A 26666-nucleotide genomic window follows, 5' to 3' on the forward strand; every position below is an offset into this window, starting at 1 on the left:
TTGTCATTTGCAATACCAATAGCTCAAACTTTCTTAATGTGAGACCTATTGCATTACAAAAGCTGGTTTCCCTTGCCCTTGTTTTTTTCCTGCTAAATATATATTAAGACTTACTGAGACAGTACTTCTATTGCACACAGCTGGGGGGTGCGCGCCGGAAATTGTGGTTTCTCCTACAATAGGGGGCGACGTCACCCAGTCGCAGCACCCCCTCTCCCGCATAAGTCAGTTTAAATTTCTCCTATTTTTTTTGCTTTTTTGTTTATGTTTTAACATTCCTCAAAGGGGAACTGTGGGAGGAAGACATGAAGAGACACAAGTTTAACCATTCCATAGGTGTATTCCCAGGTGGTGGAGGGTTGGGAAGAGGTTTAGAACAGTTTGTGTTCAGACTGTTGGCATCATCACTGTCAGCTAGCGCTAAATATATTTGCATTAAAATAACGAAGCACGGAAGAGATGGCTTTGGACTGTACACAGCAGTAAGAGGGGGAACTGTGCCCCGCACCCAGTCATTTTACCTGCCGAATGCCCGAGAATGCTACAAGGACCCCTCTCACAAGGATGTTAATTAGTACATGAGCGTCATATTTCTGACATGGAATGTTCACGGCTTTGAACAATTATACCAAGCGATACAGGATTCACACTTTCCTATGCCCTATTCGATGGATATAGTGTTCCCTTTCCCCCAATGATGGGATGGAACCCAGCTTTTGCCCCGCACCCTCATTTCCATCAGAACATGTATCTACAGCCTTTTTTAGGCAGGGGCCGAGGAGGCAGGGGGAAACAAAAGGGACCCAACCAGGTCCACTGGGAACAACCGGAAACAGTAGGGGACAATACGAGGAGAAAGACGGCGGAGCAGAGAGCAGGCCCAAGCAATATGAGAGCCTAGTGACGAATCTGTCCTCATACATTTTGAGTCCAGCAGAAAAAGCAGTCCTGGAGAAAGGTCTGGGTTTTATACCTCGCTTTGACCGGTTCAAATTACAATATGAACTTAGTGAGTTTTTTCGGAAACTCCGTCTAAAAAGTTTTTTTGAAAATAAGGAGAATGATCAGCTGATACTATAATTATATTGGCTCAGGCATGGGTGTTTTCCTGAGTATATTTATTCACTCAGCCTGATGGTACAAATGCGACATTCACGTTGCTATAAACTTGCTCCTTAATAATAATAGAGATTCAGAGTGACTTGGCACTAAGAGGTTGTTATGTAGCTGGGTCAACATTTGGTCTTTGAAACTATTGACCGTAATTCCAGGATGTTATGCCACATAATGGGTGAATGTTGGTGAAGGACAGTAATTTGTGTTACTATGCAGTAATATCCTTTTTTCTTTGTACAAATGATATGGCAATGTGTCCTTTGCTTCACTATTTTGTTTTTCTTGTTACAGATAGCAGGCCCCATAAAATTACTGGTTGTGCCCACACGGGAAGATCCGTGAGTAAATCACCACTTTTTATATTTTCACACCAATATCCTCACGGCTGGGTGCGCCTTAGCGCGCGCATAACACCGGAGGATCAACATCAAGGTCCTGATAATGCTAAGCGAATCTAGCTCATTAGCAGAAACATGTTGACCATCTTTTTTGAGGACCGGGGTTTTCAATTATAAAACTCAGCTAAGTCCCATCTCACCTGTTTTTAACCCATGCCGGTTGGACTCTTAATAAAGTGATTGGAAGTCACAGCTAGGCATTTTTAAATTTCACACACGTTCAACACTTTATTGGTTTTTCACTGTTATCACACATTAAAGAACCAGCTCCGCTGTAAACAGGCGTAGTAGCACACTGGGGGGACATTCGGTCCCTTCAGTGGGAACCCAATGATGAAGCATGTCACCAACCAGGTTGGTGAGTGAGGGTTCTTTTTAAAGAATTTGTTTCTTTTTCACTCAGTATGTGGTTTTTGTTCTGTGTTCCTCATTTGATCTCCTTTGGAGGTGAAATGGTAGGAATTTATTGATATTTTTCTGTACATCACTCTTTTGTTGTTATATGACTATTGATCCAAGGGGTACAAGAGTGATCGTCTATACCCTGACTCTCTATTTGTTTGAAGTAGAAGAGCAAGACCCGCAGCTCACCAGAGAGGATATCCAGGCAGCCCTAGAGGATCTGCTGTTGGGTAGGACACCAGGACTAGATGGTCTCCCACCGGAGTTTTACTGCTACTTTCAGGCTGACCTTACGGATAAATTGATGGAAGTATTCGATGAGGCACATAACAAAGATAGACCCCCAGGTGAAGGAGGTCCTGGACCTGATGACACTAAAATAGAAAGAAACCTGGGAGACCTAAGGTCATATAGACCTCTCTAGATGTTAAATGCTGATGTCAAGGTGCTATCAAAGAACAGACTGCCCCTGTGAGGAGTTCACTGGTCCATCCAGACCAGTGTGGCTATATCCCTGGCCACAGTATGCAAATGAAACTCAGCAGACTTCACCACATCATGGACATGGTGACGGACACAGACCTGGAGGCAGCATTGGTGGCCCTGGATGTTGATAAAGCTTTGAACGCCTTAGACTGGAATTACATGCAAGCAGTGTTATGACACATTGGATTTGACCATCAGTGCAGAGGGTGGATCAAACTGCTATACACAGATCCAGCTGCAAGATTGCGATCAGGCAAGCATATTTCAGAACAAAAGGTCATAAACAGGGGTAGAAGACTGCGTTGCTCCATTTCCCCACTGTTATTTGCCTTTGCGGTGGAACCAAAGGCTCTCAAACTCCATACCAGCATGAAATAATGGGGGGATCCAGTGGGGATCTATACCCATGTAGTATCAATGTATGCAGATGATACATTAATATGCCTATCTCGCCTGGTGGAAGCGTTTCTAGTTGTAATGACTGAGCTACGTTGCTTTGGGAGCCTGTCTGGGCTGCAGCTCAATGAACGCAAGACAGTTCTATTCAACCTGGAGGCATATGCCAGAGTGATATGAGAAGCACTGCCAAATGTGGGACTACAGTGGGAAACTGACAAATTCGGATACTTGCGAATACAGATGATGCACACACCTGAGTGACAATACATCTATAATATGAGCAGGGTGCTCAAAGGCCTAGCGGGTGGTCAGTACATTTTGGAAGAAACTACCAGTCTCGGTAATGGGCTGAGCGGCATTGGATTGGCTTAAGCCATTCTGAGACCCAGAGACTGTCCCTGGCACTGTGCCAAAAGGGGGCTGTATCATGCTAGGTAATCTATAACTATCAGACTTATTTCTAACATTTGAGGCGGCGCATGAGACCTTTGGGACAAATTTCTATAACTGAGCAGCGTGGCCTGAGAGATCTGGACGGTGTTCTCAGACACCCCCATCTTACACTGAAGACGTTGATAGTGTGCGGTAGGGGCAGTCATATTGTTTCTAGATTTTTATAAAGCATTAAAGGAGGACAGAAAAAAACCATGGGGGCTCATCTGCGGTGGGAGGATGACCTAATGGAGTCCCTACAGGATAAGGAACAGGAAGCCGTATTTGTGCTAGTAAATACAATAGCCAGCAAACCCCGGTTTCAACAGACACATTTTTATGTACTACACGGACCTATATGACTCCGGTGAGGTTGCATAACAATTTCCAATTACAACCCACAACTTGTCCTAAATGCCATGCTGTGAGAAGCTGGCCTGGTATATGATGTCCACTAATGTAAATGGGCACCTTGCACAAGTCCAGACAACCCTTATGGTGATTTAAGAGGTCTTAGACAACATTAGAAAGCTCTCCAAGTGGTAGCTGTGGAGAGCAGCCTTCAGGCTCGGTCCAGGAGTGTAAAGCAGCTTGTTTTACCAGAATGCAATCTTATAGTATAGACTAAGTGAAAAAGAATCACACCAAGTATTTATAAAAATATGTACTTATTTTATAATACTCTCTAGTACGTTCCAATATCTCTAACACGGAGATAAACACAATGTACAGAATACTTTAGCAAAAATAAACACAGTAAATAGCACGAAATACACAGTGGCCCCAGGTGGGGACCAAACCATATACTAATAAAGTGATATTAGAACCATGACTTGGATCAAGACAGGGTCGAGAGGACCTAGAGTGCTGAGACCTCAAGGAACCACCCAAAGTGAGTAGATAGGGACCCCACGGACAGCATGTGCAGTGTGTAAACACGACTGCGTGCTCCGTACAATTCTATGTACAAGTCGCAGTTGGATTTTTAAAGATTAAGGACCCTTCTCAGTGGACCCTGAAGAAACGCTGTGGAAGACAAAAGGTTAGAGAGCAACCCCACCCGTGGTTAGCTTAGTACCCACGATACCTACACCAGGGAAGCTGGGTGCATACGTGTGAAGTGATATCGGAAACTGCTGTCGAACTCAATGGAGGACTTCATAAAAGTGCCACTGCTGGGAGAGGAGAAAGTGTCTGGTGGAATCTATGGATAGATTCGGGATGAGAGGTACCTGCAAGCAGGGGGACAGAGTCTATGTCACTTGGGAGTGACCAGGAGACTTAGAAGACAAAGGCTCTCCGATGCGGGATGCTGAGGGATGGATGACGATGACCTTGACTGGACCAGGCGATGCTGAGGAGGACCAGGAGCCATGCATAGGCTGTCCCACGAAGGATGCAGAGTGCTGAAGATAAGGTGTCCGGCGGGAGCACTAACAAGTCTTGGCAAAGGCAAGCAAAGCAGGAATCAAAGAAGGAACAAGGTCGGGACCAGCAAGTTCCAGGGGACCCACCACAAGCAGAGGAGTCAGGGCAGGCCCCGAGCAATCAGGGGAGTCCAAAAGAAACAAATGTGACCCTCAAGTGGACCCACAGGCCTTGGGCACAGGAGTTGCGAGAAGACCTCAAGCAGCTCACCAAAAGATGCAGGCCCGATGCACACAATGCAGTATAGCTGAAGATCCTGGTCACTGGAGGATCTCGAGGTTTGGGCTACTTGGAAATCGAAGATCTTCTTGCAAAGAAGCCAACAAGCCTTTGCAACTGCAAGTTGGACGCAGTCACAGGGGTTTGGTTATTGCAACCCCCACGAGAGAAACTGGCCTCAAACTTGGTGAGAGGGCAGGGCAGGCCTCAGGAGCTATGGAAAACTACCACCTGTGTTACAGAGCCCACGGAGTCTGACCGACCGGTCGACTTAGATACGGTGCCTGCGTATACAGAAGAGTGACTCTTTCACTCCAAGGGATATTTCTTCAGGAGCCTTTGATGCTTCACAGGCCTTGGAAAGTTCCTGTATTATGCACAGGCACAGACGATGCAGCAGACTGGAAGGGAGATGAAGTCAGGCTCAAACGAAGCCCAGTGAAGTACATAGTGCCCAAACGGTAGAAGTGCAGTAGTGTCTGATCTGAATCTTATGCCACAGTGCATCTAGTTGTGGGGAAGGGGCGTTACATATTTGACATATGCCAAACGAATAAAAAGTAAAAAAAAGGTGATCATGGATGCTTGAATTAATTTCAGCTAGTGGAAAATACTCGGGCTGCATTCCAGTCAGTCATTTATTTCCCCAATATGGGGACAGTGGCCTGCCATATACAAACAAGTCTTGGTGCTGCTTCAATAGGACAGTCTATTCCAAAGTCATAGAAGACTACTTGAGACAAAAGCACATGAAACCCCAGTCTGGTTTCAGCCTTTTTAGCCTAGTAAGTCTGGCACACGTTGTCCAAAAGCACAGTATGCAAGTTCTGTTTATTGCCTAGGACTCTGAGCTGCGCAGTGAAATAACACTCCATGGGTGATTCACACGTGTAAGTTAAATTAACATAAGATAATATAAGCAGAGGATCTACATCTTCGCATACCCATCGCACTTCGAGTGTGTCTCAATTTCGAAAAACTAAAAAGCTGTAGGTGAAATGCCTGGATTATTCTCAGAATTGCAGTCGCTGGGAATTACTCGGGCCATATTTCAGTGAAACACAGACCAACCTCACGCATAACATTTCAGTTTCACTACATTACTACTAATGACAAAAATATGCTGAACTGCTCTACCAATCCTCTACTAGTCCAAGTTATCTTTTAGACAGTCTCTTCCTGCAGACAACTGGTGGAACCTCACCTTCTTTAGGGCCTGTATGTACTGGTCCATCCGCTGCTGGTCATTCAGCTCACCAAATCGTGGTCGGTTCCACAGCATGTGGGCCTCACACCTGCAGATTGGGCGCTCCAGACTTACATCCTTGGCACCTTCTTCATTTCTAGAGGACAACATGGAGTCAGTCAAACTCTGCAGCATATCACACTTTACAGTAAGCGAACAGGGAGGTCTTATGAAAAATGCGATTATACTGGTCTCTCATTACGGTTCTGAATGTGGTGTGGGCTGAAAAGGGGATTAATCATTATCATGCACAATTATCTCTAAAACACACTTTAAAATCTGGCTCTATTTGACATAATATCCCAAAGATACAGCCTTTTTATTCTAAAAGCGCAAATGCAGTGCTCCACAAGAGACCTTGGCAGAGATACTTGATAGAAAGGAGTTAGGACAAACCTTGCGGTCAGAAATTAACTGTCATGGATTAGGCTATGAGTAGTAAACAGAAACTATTCCTTAGACATAAAATTCACTTTGAGTAGAGGTTTGTGTAAGAAGACAGAAATGAACGTCCAGTATGGACAGCTCCAGAAGCAAGTGGGGAGATGGATTTGAGAGCTCCTAGAACGCTCTTGAAATCCTAGACGGGTATAATTCACTATAGCAAAGTATTACTTTTCAGATCTATTGTATGTGCCACATTTTATAATGGGTTTAAAAAAGATAAAAAAGTTTTAAGACAACGTGAAGCTGAGATTGCTTTAGAATGCTGCCAGTAAAGAGTCACCTTCCTATGATGCCTCGGGACTCGGTGTAACAACACACATTCAACTTCAGAAACACACACTACAGGCACTGTCCAGAGACTATAGGGGTGCAACAAGATGACCATCAGACTCTCTATAGCGAAGTGGCTTATACATACGTCAAGGAGTGATCTGATGATGTGCAAAGGAATAGTCTCCTGAAACATAGGAGTAAGGGTGTCTGTCCGTAGCAGAGCATTCTTATGACGAGCAGACATATACTGGCATGGTTGTGTACTTGACAACAATGAAAAACAGCATCAATGCAAAACTCGGTGGAGGTGCGCCAGAAGCTGCGTATAAAAATTAAGGAGTTCTCCGAACTAGCTATGGAAGCTGCTAAGGCACACTACAGGGCCACACTCAGCAGAATCTACGACGTGGGTGCTTTCCGCACCACGAGAAATCGTGGAGGCATTTGCCCAGTACTATCAGTCGCTTTACACATACCACAGGACACACACGGAGGAGGAGGCTTCCTCTCTCCTATGCGATATCACAATGCCATTCCTCACTAAGGAGGAGTGCTCCAATCTCGATCTTGATATTACAGTGGCGGAAGTTGAAAAAGCCATACACCACCTGCGCGGGGGGAAAGATTCGGACCCCAATGGGATCCCTATAGAATTGTTCAAACTTATGGCAAGCACGACTGCGCCCTTTCTCACCGAAATGTACTGAGAAAGCAAAAAAGAGGGTGTCCTTCCTGAGGATCAAAGATTGGCTAACATTGTTGTCATTCATAAAGCGGGCAAGCCAGCTAACAAGTGTTCGTCCTATAGGTCCATTTCATTGCTCAACTGTGAAGCGAAAATTCTGGCGAAGGTCCTTGCCACTTGTGTGCTCCGGGTCCTAACCCGCTAGGTCTATCCGGATGAATCGGTGTTTATGCCTGCGAGAAACACCTCTCTCAACCTGCGCAGGCTCTTTGGTGTGCTGTGCCGGGCGGATACAATCAGAGAAGATGCTGTTGTGGTATCCTTGGATGCTGCCTCAGCCAGCATTTGACACTATCGAATGGCCCTACATGTTCGCTGTGCTCCACAAATTGGCTTAGGGCCAGAGTTTATCAACTGGGTGTGACTTCTGTACCACCAACCACTCGTACAAGTCATTATCAACAATAGGAAATCCCCCGTTTTTCTGCTCGGCAGGGGCACCAGACAGGGCTGCTCCTTGTTGCCGCTTCTCTTTGGTTTGGCCCTGGAGCCTTTGGCGATGTGGGTCCGATAAGACTTCTGGAGCACGATAGGCTCCGATATAGACCCCCAGTGTATTTTTGGTTTTGAATCCGATAAGACCCCGCCATCAGGGGCCTTAGGTGGACATCAGGTTGGAAGGACCGTATATTGCATAGCGGAGACTGCTGAAGGCTTCAAATACCTGGGGATCTGGGTTTCTAAAGATCTGTCTAGCTGTAACGACAATCTCCTGCAGCCGCAAGTGCGTCTTAAATCTGACGTCCAACACTGGAGGTCGCTCCCGTTGACTCTTTTGGGGCACGAGTCCCTATTCAAGATGATGTTCCTTCCCAGGCTTTTATATGCACTGCAGAACACCCTATTCCCAGTCGCCGCCTCGTACTTCAAGGAACTTGACAACGCTGTTCGGGGAACTGCTGTGGGAGGGCAAACCACCCCATATCGCAACACACAAACTTACGCTAGGATGGTTTGATGGGGGCATTGGGCTACCGGATCTTAAGAGGTACTATTGGGCCTCGCACCTCGCTGCAAATAACCAATGCATGTACAGACCGCAAGATGACCCGGCCTTTCGGCTCGACAAGTGGCTTCTCCCGGTGGGGCGGTTTCGAGGGTGCGGTATACGCACGATCTTTGAGGCCTGCCTTGACAGGCAGGACCGGGCATGCCGTGCATGTGTGGCGGGAGGGTAAACTCACAAAAGCCACGCCACTTTGGCACTGTGAACAGTTGGGTAGACTGATCCGCTCGAAGGGCTTCAATAAATGGGACCTCAAAGGCATTTTCAAGGTGGGGGGATCTATGGAAATCAGGTGAGGTGGTTCCCTTTACCCAACTGCAGCAGGACTATGAACTCACCCAGTCTGAATATTTTCGATATCTTCAAATTAGGACTGCATTGCTCGCAGTTCTCCGCAGAGGTGGCACTCTCCCTGAAACCTCCCCACTTGAAGATAGGATCCTAGACGGCGACCTACCCGAAAAAGCTATATCCCTTATCTACAAAAAGCTTATCAACAATATGGCGGATCCTTTGACCCGCCTGAGAGACAAATGGGATCATGATGTCAAAGGGTTTAGACGATGAGGAGTGGCAGGCGGCAGTGGCCTCACCTCGTGAGGTGGCCATCTCCTCTTGGCTCCGACTGGTCCAGCTAAAGCTTCTCCATAGATCCTACTTGTCAGGGCCCTTGCTGATTAGTATGGGTTACACTCAGGATAGTGGCTGTGTATGACAGTGTGGGCAAGAAGGCACCTTTATTCACACTCTTTGGGAATGTGCAGTGATCCAGGGGTATTGGGAAAGGGTGGTGTTCAAGATGGAGGATGCGCTGGGACAACAGATCCACTGTAACATTAAATTGGCATTGTTGAACATTTGGGACCCAACAGACTTGAACTGCAGGGAGCAAGTATGGGTCACATTGGGACTTATGGTTGCTAACAGGAATATTACACGGTTGAGGAGGGCTCAGAGCCCACCGAAGATAGTGGACTGGGCCAATGATATGGACTGGTGTATGGTGACCGAAAAATCCATTTATGAAGCCAGGGGGTACCCGAACAAATGGATGCAAATATGAGGGAGGTGAAACATTTACAGGGGGGAGGTTTGTGAACCACGAGAGTCGGAGAAGATATCACTGGTGGGATTTGAAAATGCGCATCGAATGTTGTCAACCTCATGTTGTGATGTAAACACTCTGGGGAACCATTAATTAAGTGACAAAAAATGCCTATCTGCTTACTATTTTTTTTACATATGTAACATGCCTTCTTATACTAATAAGAGTAAAAAAAAAAAACAGCATCAGAAAAACAGGCAAACCAACTCCAATGGAAACATATTGAACACTACTGAGCTTTAAGACTCACGTATGATGGCTAATCTCAGACTAGGGTTCAATACCCTCTCAAACAGAGCTCCATGACCCTCAGGTAGTAGAGAGGAGGATCAAGAGCTGTGTCTTTGTGGCGTAGATCTTTACAGGGTTTACAAGATTTAAGTTGCTTCTCTTGTCCTTCTTCCTAGATTTTCATCCCTGAGTATCGACATCATATCCATAGTAACTTCAGGACTGAATGGTTGATCCTCTCTCTACACTTGTGCTCATCTTTACCCTATAAGTGCAGTTGATACAATGCTACATCGGAGTCTCTAGACCAGGGTTCTCCAAAGAGTATCTCCGGAGCTACTAATAGCTCTCCAGCAAGCTGCACCTATCTCCCCAAGTGTAGCTAAACTACTTAATGAAAAACTTTGTTTGGATGAATTAGGTATATTTCCAAAATTGAAAAGGCTGTGTTTAAAAGTAAAATATGTGTACTTTCAGAACTTATTAGGTAATGTTGCAGAATAAAATATATTTAGGGCTGATATTTAATGGGTAATTTATGTGCACTAGAAATTCTTATCACTGATGTTCTTTCTTAGGTCCCTATTGGCATTGCATGTTTCACAGCCATGACATATAGGCATACAAAATTGAAATTGATACATCTTTTTTTACATTATTGCTGATGATCTTCCATGATGAACAGAGGTGGTGAGTGTTAGTAATCAGCATTCAATGGGCACTAATGAGATCTTGTCTGAACTGATCATTATTGTAACACTGATAATTTGTGTTAGAGGCTCAGAAAGTTTTTTATGGAACATAAGTAGCTCTAATTACAGAAAAGGCTGGTGATCCCTGCTCTAGACTGCAGTATCAGAGCCTCTAACGTTGAACCTTACTGGCTTCTTCAACCTTCTTGCTTCTGATAGCCAGAAAGTAAAAGCTCAAGGGAATTCTACAGGATTGCCCAGGTGGTCTTCCGCACTCTTGGCCACCTCTGACCGAGGTAAATTACCAACTTCATCCAACTGCTATCAGCACACACCAGCAATTATTAGCCTTTTCCCTGCTCCAATGAAATCTACAAATTAGCCCACGAAAATGGAGCAAACATGAGGACAAAATCAACAATATTTCGGGTGTTTGAGGTTGGCAAATTGTGCAGCAAAATACGAAACAAACAGAATTTGTTATCAGGCTACAGAGAACTGTTTATTACTCTATTTATAGGGAAAAATACATTAAAAATGATGCATGGTCTTTTATACCCAAGCATCATGCATTTTAAGATAGTATTGAACTCCATTCCACAATAAATGTGCTAGCTGAAATGTTTAATGGAGGCTCTTCTACATAACGTAACACGACCAGAGTGAGCTATTATTTTTCTGAATGGCCATCAACTGTCAAAGTATACAATATATGATAAATGATTTGGTGGATGAAAACATTCCAGTATGAGCAAATTAATGTGCTGATTTATCCCTGATCCAAACAACCATATAGCATGTTTTAAAAACTGGGAGCTTGCATATGGGACTCTACACCTAAACCTAGAAATACTTAATTCCTTCAAATGAAAGTTGAGTGCAAGATGATTCCATATGGAGAAAGAAAGTAATGCTCAGGGAGAAGCATAGCATTTTAAGCAGGTAAAAAAATATTTTAATACTTTGAAATTTTTGGTATAAACTATGAAGTAGCTAATAGTTCACATGAAGGAGGAGATATATTTTTACTTTGAAGTCCTCTTCACCTGAAGTAGTTGCAATTAAAACAAAAAACTAAAAAAAAACATACTGCTAATGATACTACTGATAGGAACATATCATTTCAAAGAAGTGCCTTCAAATACCCTGTATCATACTGTGTACTTACAAATTTGAGCCATATAAGGTGTGCTCCGAAAATCATGAAAAGCACTTCAACACCTTATGGGAGACCTCATTTTCACTTTGAGAACCCACTAATAAATTAATAAACAAGCTGTGACTCGAAACAGGCAGTAGAGTACCGCTTATTCATTTGAATTCATATTCATTTTGGAGGTACTAATGAATTTAGAGAGTTAAATTGGCTCTCACTTTACCAACTGGGCATCTTTTCTTCAGAAACAGGACATATGGGCTTTAACAATGTCAGTAATTAGGTAGTAAGCAGGGGTGCTGGTGGAAGATTTCGACTCATAAGATTTTGTCACAGTGAAGAAACATTTCCGAAGAAATACTAATATGAAGGTACTGCTAAGAAGTTATAATAACTACTATTTTCCGTCAACTACAATGAAAATAAAAATAGCATTAAAAGTGATCTGTGTAAATAGCATAAAAATAAATGGATAAGGTTAGTCAAAATTCTAAGTGTTCCTAACAGAGACTGTTGTGACAGGAATGTCCTCTGTGTAACCCATCGGCATGATATCTGGTATGCTGACATTTTTATTTTCACCTGCTGCGCACATCATGCGTGCTCACTGTTGCCTAGGTTACCCGGTAAGTTGTAAGTCTTTGTGCCTGGATCTGTGGTTTGGAGTAGCACACTAAAAGTACACTGACACAACATGTCTGTCTATTTCCTGGAACATACACACTGATGGTGACAGTGGTGGTGACAGTGTACCATATTTTTTTAAATAATGGTCACAAACAACCTTTTTTAGGAAGAGCGAACTGCCTCCTGGCCCTACTCATGTAAAGTTCAATCTGAATGTAGTACCCAGACCCTGAGTTGACATCCAAAGGGAATGCGCACAGGTGCTGTGTTTATGAAGTGCTGTTAATAGTGCTCCATGCAAAATGTGAGCGCATTCTTGACCAGTCCAGTGTGATTCAATATGCAAGGCCCATAGAACAACACAGCACAAGATGGATGTTGTGGCTTGGCCTCCCGGGCAAGGAATTATATATATATATCTTACTTGCATTTCTGGATTGGAGGGAACATCCCCAGACAATGAAATGTGTGAGGGTGTTGACACTGTTTTCGAAATGCAGTGGTAAGCAATTGGTGGAGGGCCTGCAAATTAACTCCCTCAAAGCACTGCCATGAGGGCTGATAGTGGGTATGGAGAGGAGTGTCAGGTGGGTTCTTTTCAAGTGTAAACAGAATCTTTCAGGTGGGCCTGCAATTTTGTCTTTCTAAAGTGCTACTATGAAAAGGGTTGTTGACAGGCTTGGGCATAGCTTGACTATGTGTCCTTTTGGGTGCTCTAGGTGAAGAGGCATCTTGTTACTACTTGCTACGAAGAAATTCAGTAACAAAAACTATGTCAATTCCACAGAGTTGGAATACAAAAGTGGATTAACTACCCCAGTTCTAGACCTTGGATAACCCCTGTCTGGAAAATGACTATTAAACTGAAAACCAAACTTTCTGAGAGGATTCCAGGTCTTTCATTAAAGGGGAGGTGGGGGTGCATTGCATAGTACCAGAAGACATCCTGGGTTTCAGGGCTGTTTAGCCAGTCTATTATAGAGGAGAGGACACAACCTGAATCCAGTATGTTTGCAGATCGGAAGTTGTGGGTTTGCTTGTGATCCTGGAGCTGCTGGACTACTGTGAGTAATGAAGGAGTGCATGGCTCTTGCAAGGGAAAACTTCCAAAGATAACCCCTGCTGCTGTGTCCAGAAACACTGGACAAGACACCTGAATCAGACAGTTAAAGGAAGTGTAACTTGTGCCGACCTGAGCTTGCAGTGGGTAGCCCAGCCTCTTCCATTTAACTTCAAGTCACCCATTTATTCTGCATGAGGTGAGACCACTACTGTGATAATTCAGCTGAGTGTTCTACCGCCTCAAGTGGCAGCGATCCAAAGTACCTGGAACTGAGTGATGATTACCTAAGACAACAACAGTTCTGGGCAACTGCCTGAAACACCAACAGCTTCAAACAAATCTCCAATCCCCACCAGAGCATGTCACTGGCAAGTGCCAAAGTATCTGGGGCTCAATGTCAACTGGCAAGTTCTCCACTTGACATGCTCACACAACAGCAGAGTTTCTAGGCAGATTTAACGTGGCGCTGTCAGCTGCCAACCACTGCACTAAGGTTCTGATAAATAGCAACAAACACAGGCTCACGCCTGCAACTAAATCAAGTACCTGGATATGCACTCATTACATCCAAGCCTCAGTATCCAGGTAAAATCTGGAACTATTGAACTCTCAAGAGTGCCTAATGCACTGTACTAAAGAGGACTACAGCAACATCACAAATATAAAGACTCAGTTATGGGAAGTTTGTAGGGACTGATCTATGGACTCTTTTTAAAGGCAGTGGTCCCCAGACAGAAAATAAGTTATAGTCAATAAATATAGACTCAATCAGTACTATAATACAGAAATCTGTCCAGCCGGACCGATATTTTAATATGCAATCAATTCAATATTTACAGAAAGTAAACACGGAGCAGTTCAAATGGGACACAGGCCTGCATCCAACTTTAGCAAGAGAGATGTACAATATAAAGTCAGGGGTTCAGACAAAGGAAATTGTTTGTTTTCAACACATTTCTTATAGAACAAACAGAATTTGCAGGAGACACCATTACACAAAAATAAGAACATTTTCAAAAAGCGTATATGGTGTCGACGGCGTTTTGATCCCTTAAGAAAATGTTGGGATCATCTTCAGGACATTATAATAAGCATGCCTGTTTACATATGACTTTAATTGCTGTAACCATGGAAAAATTCGAAGTAAGGAAAAGAAGAAAGGAAATTGGAGTTAATTTTCAGACAAGGGGAATTCGGCGTTTAACAAAAGTGCTCGAGAGATTGCATTTAGTGTGGTTTCTGGTTCGATGCGTGAGGCTCCTGTAGAACAAGTTACTTACCTTCGGTAACGATATATCTGTAAGAAACAGTAGTTAGTATTCGATTCCTTACCTTAGAATATCCCAAGGCGTCAGACGGGATCCGGAAATTTATGCGTAGCAGAACCCTTGCGCGTTGGTAGGCGTCTTCTGCGGCCGTTGTCGGGGTCGCCGTGATGAGTCGTCGGAGTACTTAGACGCCGCCTCCGCGCGCTGACGTCAGTTCTTAGACACAGCTTTTCCGCTCCAGAAACGCAGAGCCATGTTAAAAACCAACACTGGTGCCATTGAAACTAGGGCCCTGAAAGGGGGTGACCTTAACCCTAGATATCGGTTCGCAGAATGGGAGGATGGGTGGGGCGGTAAGGAATCTAATAATAACTACTGTTTCAAAAAGATATATCGTTACCGAAGGTAAGTAACTTGTTCATCTGAAAGAAACAGGTTGGTATTAGATTCCTTACCTTAGAAAAGATATCCCAGCAATACCAACCCCGGTGGTGGGTCTGCGAACCAATAATCACACCAGAAAGTCCTGGAGGACGGAACAGCCAAAAAAGCCATCCCCCCGGACTTGGCTGTCCAGGCAGTAGTGTCTTGCAAACGTGTGCAGTGATGCCCACGAGGCTGCCTGACAGATGTCCTGCAAGGGGACTCCTCGGCCCAGGGCAGTGGTAGCCGCCGTGGCCCGAGTGGAATGGGCCCTCAGCCCAACAGGAGGCTCCTTCTTCGCCAAGGAGTAACAAGCCTTGATACACAAGACGTCCCACCGAGAGGCGGTCCGCTTGTGCACCGCCCGTCCCTTCTTAGCGCCTACGTAACCAACAAAGAGTTGGTCATCCACCCGGAACTGGCGTGTGAGATCTAGATAGAACTAAAGCGCTCATTTTGGGTCCAGACTGTGGAGCCGCTCTTCCTCTTTTGAGGGGTGCGGTGGCGGAAAGGTGGGCAAGGTGATAAGACTGCCCGATGTGGAAGGCCGTGACAACCTTGGGCAGGAAAGAGGGTCTAGTCCGCAACACAACTGTAAGGGAGGGTCAGGAATGGGCTGTACACGGTGTCTGGGTAAAGCGGGTTTAATTTTTACATACAACTTCTTTTTACGTAAAGTTAGTCTCTCTTTAGCAAACTCGGCAGTATCCGTGGTGCCGGCTGGTCTGAATTCTATCTTCCAGGACTGTCTTGGTCTGGATGGCGCTTCTCCCCAAGGGGCCTCTCTCGCAGGGTTTCCGGGAGACAAATAAAACAAAAGAAAAGGATCGATTACTTTCTCGTCCTCTAATTTTTACTTCAGGGGTACCAGGGAGTGAGGGACACCTTCTCGTGTTCAGGCTTTAACGCAAAATAGTGCATAGACGTGAGGGAAGGTAGTTTACAGGGTAGGGGGTGTGCAGGACATCTAGGAGGTAGAGGGTCTTTTTACTGCGGGTAGATATCCCCGCCGTCCCACCCAGCTCGAGAACCTGTCCCGTACCTGTCGGAGGCACACTCCTCCCTCGGGAGTGTGGAACGGCGCAGCGCGGTCTCGTTGGCCTCCTGGCTCGTCTTCTTCGGCAAGCAGCGCTTCGCCTTCCCCAGCTTCGTCTGCTTCTCGTCCTGGCTTGGCGTTCTCCTCTTCTCCGTCTTCCTCTCCTCGACACACTCCAAGTCCGGTGACGTCACACGCCAACTCCTGATGTTCCGGCTTCTTATCCAATGCGAGGAAGGAAACGTCACGGTGGGCTGTACTTACGTCCGTGTCATTCTGCCAGTTAAAGGGGCCTGCTTGCATTTCGTCTGAAGTTATTCGCCACGAACAGTGCTCGTCCTGTGAGGAAGGATTAAGTAATTCTTCATCATTGAAAGACCACCAGTCCATTTCCTTGTTGCTTCCCTGATTACCAGTCACCTGGTTACAACAACCTTGTCCGGATGGACAGAAAGGAAAGGAGGTTTGGATGAAAGAGCCTGGAGCTCACTCACTCTCCTGGCAGAGGTGATGGCAACCAGGAAAGCAGTCTTCAGAGTAAGAAGGCAGAGAGGACAGTTGTGAAGTGGCTCAAAGGGAGCGCACATCAGATAGGTAAGAACAAGGTTCAAGTCACACTGAGGCATCACAAACTGAACAGGGGGAAACATGTGCGTGATGCCTTTCAGAAAACGAGTTACAATAGGGGACTTGAACAAAGATGGTTGATCAGGCAGCCTTAGAAAGGCTGAAAGGGCAGAAAAGTAGCCCTGGATAGTGCCCAGAGCAGATACCTGCTGGGCAAGAGAAAGAAGGAAGAGAAGAACCTCAGAAAGAGGGACAGAGAGAAGATCCACAGTCTTTGCTGTGCACCATGCCACAAATTTGTTCCACCTTCAGGCGTATACCGACTTTGTGGAAGGACGCCTGGCTGCCAGAATAACATTACAGACTTCAGGAGGCAAGACAAATGGCCTCAACTGTTGCCGCTCAATCTCCAAGCATGGAGGTGGAGACTGGACAGGTTCGGGTGGAGGACCGTCCCCTGCTGCTGCGACAGAAGGTCCTCCTGAAGAGGCAGACGAACCGGGGGATATACTGACATACTGAGTAGCTCGGGATACCAGTACCTTCGTGCCCAGTCCGGAGCCACAAGGAAGACTTGGGCCCGGTCCCGTTTGATTTTCTTCAGCACTCTGGGCAGAAATGGTATAGGCGGAAAGGCGTACAACAGACAGCAACTCCACTCACGACTTAAAGTGTCTCCGAGCAAGTGCCGCCTTGGAAATTCCAACGCGCAGAACTGATGACATTGCGCGTTCTCTTCGGTGGCGAATAGATCTAACCAAGGCTCTCCCCACTGCTGAAAGAGGCCTTGCGCCACGTCCGAGTTCAGACGCCATTCGTGATCCATCATGCACCGTCATCTGAGTTTGTCCGCCCTGTTGTTCAGAGAACCTGCCAGGTGTTGAACCACCAGGGTCGTGCCATGATGTACCAGCCACTGCCAGAGGCACAGAGTCTCCTGGCAGAGGTTCCACGACCCCACCCCGCCCTGTTTGTTGCAGTATCACATGGCAGTGGTGTTGTCGTAAACACCAGCGCTACACTCCCCCGGACAGAGGGGAGGAATGCCTTCAGTGCAAGACGAATCGCCCGCAGCTCCAAAAGGTTGTTATGGAGCCGGGACTCCGCCGGTGACCAGAGGCCTCTGATCTCCGCCTCTCCCATGTGGCCTCCCCAGCCCTGGAGGGACGCGTCCGTCACAACTACGTGCTACGGTTGGGGAAGGGAGAGGGATCTGCCGCTGACCCAAACGCAGTCCGTGAGCCACCACTGCAGCTGTCTCGCAGTGCCCTCCAAGATTAGGACATGGTCGGACAGGTTGCCCTGATGCAGGGCCCACTGAAACTTCAGGTCCCACTGCAGAGCCCGCACCCGCCATCGGGCGTGATGCACCAGAAGGATGCAGGAGGCCATCAGCCCCAGAAGCCGCAGCGTCAACCTGCCCGAGACTCTGGATAAAGGCTGAAAGATTGGAATCAGAACCTGAATATCCCGAACCCGCTGTTTGGGAGGATAAACCCGGAACTGCGCCGAGTCGAGAACCGCTCTGATGAAGAGGAGCTTCTGGGAGGGGCACAGGTGTGACTTCGGCACATTGATGGAGAACCCCAGTTGGTGCAGGAGGTCTGCCGTCGTCTGGAGGTGGCTGACGACTTTACGGGGCGAGCCCGCCTTCAACAACCAGTCGTCAAGGTAGGGGGAAGACTAAAACCCCTAACCTGCGCAGATGAGCTGCGACCACCGCCATCACCTTCGTGAAACACCCGTGGGGCAGTGGTAAGGCCGAAGGGGAGCACGGTAAACTGAAAGTGCTTGTGGCCTACCGTGAACCGCAGGTAGCGCCAGTGGGCCGGCAGGGCGGTCCAGGGCAGCTAAAACCTGAGCCAGTGTCAGCATTTTGAACTTCTCCTTCCGGAGGAAGCCGTTGACGTTCCGTAGATCCAAGATAGGGTGTAGGCCCCCTTTGCCCTTCTTGGGTACCAGAAAGTAGTGGGAGTAGCAACACCCTACTTCTGACCCAGGAACGCGCTCGATGGCCCCCTTGGCCAAGAGGGCCGTAACTTCCTCCTGCAGAAGTCGCAAGTGATCCCCCGTCATGCGGTGGTATTGCGGTGGCATGGCTGGAGGGGTCGTCTCGAAGGGGAGGGAGTAGCCACTCTGTAGGTTGCCCCCTCCTCAGTAGCCACAGTGGGGGAGAGACAAAACCAGTGTCTGGCGAAGTGTCCAGACCACTGGCATCCCCAAGTTCACCTGTCCAGTCCTGCTGGGACTGACAATCACGTGTCAGAGGGTCCTCAGACCCCTCCCAATACTCCTCATCACCCATTTCCTGATAATTAGGGTTGTCAAAGGATGGGGCCGGTTCGATGAAGTAGAACTCTCCAAGCGGCGTCGAGAGCGGATTGAGGGAAGCATCAGGGACGGCGTCGCCCTAGGTGACACCCTAGGGACCGGCGCCGGTGAGGTCGTCAGGTCAACCGGCGACGACCCGGATCCGGAAGCGGATCCAGCGGTGCCCTGCGACGCCGGGCACGAAGGCGTCAGTGGCGTCGGGGCCAAAGCACCCACTGGCGTCGGGGCCGAAGCACCCGACCCGCTAGGGCCCCCAGACGGGTATGCTGGGCCCGAAGGCGCAGCGGAGCCCGTCGGAGGAGAGAGGGACCTCATGGCCATGAGGAAGCGCTCGATCTCCTCCGGCGTCGCTTGCTGCCCAGGGATCAAAGGGTATGGGGCAGGCCGCGACGCCAGCGACTCCGACGGAGCCGCGTGGGCAGTGTCACCCGAACCCCCGGCCGCGTCGTGCGAGCGTTGGGGGGAGTCGGAAGAGCGATGACGTCTCTTCGACTTCTTGTGCTTACCTGACTACTTCGAGCCTGAAGAGTGATGGTGACTCCCGGAGCTATGATGGCTCCGACCCCGCGACCGGTCCCTCGACCTCCATCCGGACCGGGACCTCTCGCGGCGCGGGGCCGACTGCAGGCGCTCGAGCCGCTTGCAGGACCGCTCCCGCCTAGCTTTCGATGTCTGGGCTCGGCAGTCGGGGAAGGCCTTGTCGTCGTGGTAGACGCCGAGACAGTGAAGGCACCGGCGGTGAGGGTCAGTTACCGGCATCAGTCGGTTGCAGACCTCACAGGGTTTAAATCCTGGCATCCCTACCGGCACCGTTCGGAGTCGAAGACTTCGAAAATGATCAAAAGGGATCGTAAAAAAGTTTAGTCAAAAATTGACTAAGGTACCACTTTTTCCGGATCTGCGCTGCTGGCGCGGAAAAAAAAAGAACTGACGTCAGCGCGCGGCGGCGGCGTCTAAGTACTCCGACGACGTCATCACGGCTCCCACGACACCAACGACGGACGCGGAGCCGCGGACGACGCCTACCGACTACGCAAAAATTTCCGGATCCAGTCTGACGCCTGGGGATATTCTAAGGTAAGGAATCTAATACTAACCTGTTTCTTTCAGATCGTAGAAACAGGCAGGTGAAATTAACGTACAGTGACAATTTCTAAAAAAGGTGATGCGAAGAGATAGATAAATGGAGAAAGAGTGCTGACGATCAATATGGAGGTGAGATCTGGCGAAGGTGTTGAAGGAGTGAAAATAACTGCTTGTAGCTGTGTGGTAAGTGGCAAATACAAGGAAACTACAGAAATGCTGAAAGTTAAGAATGCGTTGTTATTTCATAACGCATGTCTAAGGTATTGCATGGAGGACCTGAGAGGTAAGAGGAGGATAGTGGTCATGAGGTCGGCTCACCCTAGGCAAATTGCCAGACTGTCTTAGGAAGCAAGACAGAAGACCACCGGCTGGGACCTTTAGAAATGATGGTCTTAGTATTGGTGCGAGGGAGTTCGCACTGGGAAGCAGAGACCTGCAGTGGGCGGAAAATAGAAGGAGGTGTATTGGTGGGGTGGCAATGTAGATGAAAACCGCAGCGTGCAAAGTGAACGCGCTTAACGGAGTTCCAGTGTGAACATATTCCAATATGAAGCAACCCGCTTTCTGGGTCTCGAGCTGAGTTCCTGGGCCATTGCTGAAAGGAAGGAGCAAGGGAGTGGTTAAGGATAAGGGATGAGAAGGTGGGAAGGGACAGCGGCGTGTACGGCAAACGCTCTTACCGGTTAGGGGAGTTCCAATGTGAACATATAGCAATGCCAAACAATCCAGTATTGCGGTCTCGATTCGAGTTACGGGCCAATGCTAAAAGGAAGAAGTGAAGGAATGAATAAGGATATTGGAGCGTCACCTGTGATAAAGGAGACAAGTGTGCAAAGCAAGGGCGCTTACTGTATCTGGTCTTCAGTCTGTCACAACATGGTTGTTGAGGGTCGCAGCACTGAGTGAACCAGGAGGGGACATTATTTATGGGAACTTCCTATTGGAAGAAGTGGGTCAGGTGACCAGAGATAGAGAGAATGAAAGAGACTCGTAGTTGCCAAAACCGTGGCCATCTTAGAGTATGAAGGAATACGTGTGCATGGCTAAAAGTAGTTGAGAGACAGAATAAAAATTGGATTCAAAACAATAAGAGAAGTTTTCAGAAGTGGCAGATCTAGTAACAAAGAAGCAAGACGAACCTCAGTACATTTCAACAGCGGCAAAATCAGTGATAAAGTTAAAAGGCACATTAGACATTAACAGATGAGTGCCAAACGCGCAAGAATACTCAAAAGAAGTCGCAATTACATTAATGTAGTCCAATCCTCCAGAAGATCTGACTGATCTATGGAAAACAAAGCAGGGAAGATGCTTACACATTCGATAGCGAGTCTGCACTTAAGGTAAACCTGAGTTTCTGTGAAGAAATTCCTGTAGCACTGACCACATGGCTACTGCTAAGGTTCGAGTGCTGAGGTGATATACTTGGTGTTCAGGATAACAGTAGTTTATGCCCAGGTACCGCATAGGTAAGAAGCTCTAAACCAAAATAGCTGGAGCCCAGTAAACCCTACTTGACCCAGGACCCGAACAGCTCCTGACAGAGAAAGTACTGGGTCCAGCTGTAGAGTTAGTATTAAGTTAAGAGTTAGAGTCAAAGGCTGGGTTAGGGTAACAAGAATGTTATGAATTAGGATTAAGGTTAAAATACAGTTTCTTTACTGACAAATTTGTTATAGAAGACTTGCCAATGTTGAAAATGTATTGTTAAAGTTTTGTTTTTAACAATTTGTCACTGTGTTGCAGTCGATTGCATTCGCTCAGCTGCCCTTACCAACTACTTACTGATTGGTTATTACCTGTTATTCTGGATGTTGAACCACAGGCAGTAGTCATCATGGTGGACTGTCAGGCTCACGCACTCCCCCTGCTCAACAGACTCTTCGTCTGGGAGGAAGTACACGCACTGCATCCAGTGGTCTCTCCACTGTAACAGGACAAAAACAAACATCTCCAATCAGAAAACAAACGTATATGACCTATTGATTTACTGCATCCTAACAAGACTGTAAATGTAAAAAAAGCATCATGCGCCCCTCCAGCCTACAAGTAAGTTACATTTGCCAAATCCAAGAAATGTGAACTTAAGCATGCCACATGATTAAGCTGTCTGACCACACTGATACCATATAACAGAAGGCGAACAACATGGAAACACAGTGTACCATGAGACAGTTTAATGGACATACAATAAGTCCTGAACATACACGCAGTGCACTGAAAAAGCAGCTTCACTATACAGTGGTCGAGAAGACAATAGACACACTGTGGAACATCAAGCAGCAGCCTACCCATAAGAGATGTCAAAGAGACTGCAGCGTTGCTGCAAACGGGGGCATGAGATAGCTGCCACATTACACCGTCAACCAACGTCCAGCAATCTGGTCACAAAGAAAAACATCACGAAGCTGCTTGATCACACAGTGAACCATTGCACAATGGTTTGGTCATACATTTCACCATCAGAGAGCAACTTGGACACCCCATGAACCAATATAAAGCAGTCTGGTCAGATTTCACCATCAGACCAGAAACTGCCATGCCATCTGGAGTAAAACTCCTTGGATTAAATTGCAAATGCACATAATTTGTAAAAATATATTTTAGTTATTCCCCCTGGATCAGACCCAGACCGTGACTTTAAGGTCAGAGACTGACACTAAACCTCGGTTACTGTCCATATGTTGCCACGTCTAACTACATCTGTGGGATTGTTGTTTCAGAACTATTTAATGTTTCCCCCAATTCGGTGTAAAATTAGCTGGGACACCTCATGCTTTTACCAGCGAGAACAGGACAAGGAGTACAAGCTGAGGAAACAAAGCTACAAAGATCAACTTTATGATTAAGCAGTTCTGTTAGTGAGAAGTCGCAGGAAAAGTGACTCAAGTTAAAGAAAGCAAATCGAGGAACAGAGGGAGTAGTCATTGTATGGCTTATTTAGGCTTAGCATTGCTCTGAATTCTGTTAAGAAATGAAAATACACCACTTAGCAAATGTATCAACCGAATTAAGACCAGGAAGAACAATGTCTGGCATTTTTTGAACAATGCAAACTAATAAGTAACATTAAAGAGTTACTGCTTTACTTGAACATAAACATTAAATGTGTCACAACGCTACATCACTAAGCAACATTAAAAAAAACTCTTCGTCGCTTCTTATTTTACTTTCAAACTGCCATCAAACCTGCTCGTGGGATGGCAAATAACTAAAAATGCCTAATAACGTTTTCAGAGTATTCTCCACAGAATGTAAACACGCCGTCATGATGCCTCAGCCCGTAAGAGTACTTTCTTTGAAGGAAAGGCAGAACAAGCACGTGCCACGCCTCCTCTGTCAGGTGAAAGTTTTTAATGAGCGAATGACATTCACAGTTTTCTCTTTCACAACTACGCGGCCACACATTTGGAACTTGGAAATAGCCAATGCAGAAACCATTCGCATGTGCACCGATCAGCCACTAGATGGGAATGTTGAGCTGCTTTGGATTCAACACCAGGTAATAAATGCCAACCTTCACGCATTTCTGGCTACTATTGATGGACCCTGCTGATCACGTTGTCTCGACTTAGCTATGAGTAAGTCCATGTTGATAATCACTAGTTTATTTTATCTCCAGTTCTCTTTGTTCGCGACAGAAATGTCCCCAGCAGAATTCCCAGTCTATGCAACAGACTTCAGCATTTACCCCATCGCTATCCGGGCCAGATACCTGGCAGTGTGAAATGGACTACTCCTTCTGTACAGTGCCAACGCTGATCTGCATATCATGGGTACTCACGTCACAGGTGGGCGGCCCTAAAACACCAGAATTGCCATTGAGAGATGGTCCATAGGTTCAAACTGATTCATATGCACAGTGGGGTGCTGGTGCTCCTCTGCACAGCACACATCTTTGCAGTTTGGCCGCGTTGCCCCTTTTAGGCTAAAAATGGGTTGGAATATAGTGGATCGTCTTGTTTAATGACAAGGTAAGAGTTAATAAACAGTGGAACTGAATACTAGCAGCAGAGATTCCCAGAGTTATGAATGATTCAAGTATTTACACTCATCACTTATTTTAGGCTTAGATCAGGACAATTCGGCACTATTTGGGTTAGAAATGTATAAGTAACGCTCAGATATGAAGTTGGCCATTGGCCGTCTGTGGGCAGCATCAAGGGGTGGTTTAACCGCATCACTGCTGCGGCGATTTTTGCGCTGTGCGGCTTTTTTCGATTTACCGCGTTACGTGACGAGCTCAGCTCGTCATCAGCACACGCCACCGTGGCTGATGACGAGCTGAGCTCGTCATCAGCAGCGAAGGGGTTAAACGCTTGAGTAACTCTCAGCCACCGGTAATCACTCAGGACACATTCCAGCCCATCTTTTTTTAGCTCGTCTTTGCCATGTCATACCGGGACCAATCAATCATTTGCAAATAAGCCCATAGCTGCCACGGTTTCAGATTGCTTTTGGATTTTTGTACTTAAGGACAGCTTTTGATTAGGTTGGCCAAGGAAACTCTACGGAGAAAACTTGCCGCCTCCCTCTGATCGCCTAAGTGTAGTACAATCCCTACATCCCTGACAATTGGGCCCAGGTGGTATTCTTGGATAAACTTTCCAGCGGCAGACGCTACAACACACGAATTCCACTATTATAAAATAGAGGAACCACCGGATGAATACGCTCCTTTCGAGGAGATTGAAATCCCATTAAAATACCAAGAGCACCTACTCTGGTTTAAAGGCGCCCTAAAACATAATGATCACATTACCAGGCTCGGTCCACTAGGTAGACCAGGAGCAACGTGGCCGGTTCTAGCCAGCTACACACCACATCCAGACATTGATAAAATGTCAAAAGAAGAACTTATAGCACAGCTAAAATTACTAATTAAAATACACAGACAGTTAGTCCAATATGTAATGCGGACTGCAACAGTCCAAACAGCTGTTAATATTCCACAGCTGACCCCTCATCAGGGGAACACAAATAAAATTACACCACAGAACATATAATCATGTCTTGGAAAAACTCCCGCAAAACGGGAACAAATTCCCTTCTGGTTAGCACAGAAAATTACTCAAATAGAGGCAGTATTCCCAAATCCTACCCCTATTGAGAAACACAGAATTCTGACTATCTGCCTTCCAATGGGGGTCGCACCACATGTGGAGGACTGTGACACTTGGGGTACAGTCTTTGCTTCCATTTACACAAAAACACATGGTGTTCCGACCATGGCGGTAATACCGGATGTGCTAAAACAAATTCAGAATGAATACGGTCCAGAACCTGCCTTAACTCTTGGTATGAAATTACTGAAAGACTTCAAGCAGGTCTCGGCTATATTACTAGCCAACATAAAAGGAGAAGCAGCATCTGTGGCGATCCGCCAGAAATTGAAAGAAACAGATATAACAGATCAACCAATTGAGCTTGCCAGAATTATAGAAAAATGCTATGAAGAATTAGGTAGAGATAGTTTGGGTGGGAAACCAGTAAAACCCCAACTACTCGAAAACCCTGAAAAATTATTTATTAAAAATAATCTAAACACTCCTAAAAAGAGCTGGGAAGGAAATAAACAATCCACTCCCAAAGAAAAAGTTTTCCAGTCCAGAGGAAGGTCTCCTCGGCGGAGGGAAAGAACTCCGACTCGAGAACACCAGTCTCCCCAGAGGGAACACTCTGAGAAAAGATATAACCTTAGAAATAGGGATAACTTGAAAAAGCCTGATAGATATCAAAGTATTGATACACGTCCCTCTCGATCTTTTTCGCAGAAATCGGAAAGAAGAGGACGGTCAGACCCAAGGGAAGAGCACACAAAGTCCAAAGACAAGGAACCTGTTCAAAGTAAAAAATTACAATTCCCAAGAAAGAAGGTAGCCAGTATTAGAGTAATCGAACATGCCGAGAATACTGAGGACACAGCTGAAAAACGGAGAGTGGGCACAGACAATGCTAGACAGTGCAGCAGAAATCAGCATAGCTCGCAAGATCCTGATGAGTCATCTGGAGACAGTGGACACGAATGAATACATTCAAGTAGAAACTGCAGACACCAGAGTTAGCAAACCTCATAAGATATACGAAATAACACTGCGTATAGAGGGAGATAAGACTAGAAAAATAAGGGGTCTATTTTGGGATAACCTCTCAAAAGGCTATGACACCCTGTTAGCCGAGAAAGATTGGCCCCCAGAGTTTGTCAGGGAGTGCCTTCATGGCGAAGAAATGATTATGCCTGCCTTCTCAAATCACATTCCAATTCACACTAAATATATATATTCAAGGAAATGGGCAGTAGCCCAGGCACCAGCATTATATAAGAATCATGTAGGATGGGATGAGGACTCTCCTCCTCACAAAATCCATTTAAAAAGTCAACCAACTGCACAAAGGCAGTACCCAATTAAGCAAGAAGCAAAAAAACAAGTCAGGTAGATTTTAGATCAACTTGAATACCAAGGGGTAATTGAAGGGGTAATTG

General features: G+C 46.3%; 1 protein-coding gene across 1 annotated transcript in view; it reads right to left on the minus strand.

Annotated features, from left to right (window-relative positions):
* The window catches only part of PRMT7 (protein arginine methyltransferase 7), a 479021-nt gene that overhangs the window by 299633 nt on the left and 152722 nt on the right, over nucleotides 1-26666 (minus strand). The window contains exons 9-10 of the mRNA XM_086947749.1: nucleotides 21982-22109; nucleotides 6085-6223 (exon numbers count right to left, since the gene is read on the minus strand). Coding sequence (XP_086803875.1) covers nucleotides 6085-6223; nucleotides 21982-22109 — 267 coding nt within the window. The remainder of the gene's footprint in view (nucleotides 1-6084; nucleotides 6224-21981; nucleotides 22110-26666) is intronic.

The sequence above is a fragment of the Lissotriton vulgaris genome, chromosome 12, assembly GCF_964263255.1.
Source record: "Lissotriton vulgaris chromosome 12, aLisVul1.2, whole genome shotgun sequence".
In the NCBI taxonomy this organism is placed as follows: Eukaryota; Metazoa; Chordata; class Amphibia; order Caudata; family Salamandridae; genus Lissotriton; species Lissotriton vulgaris.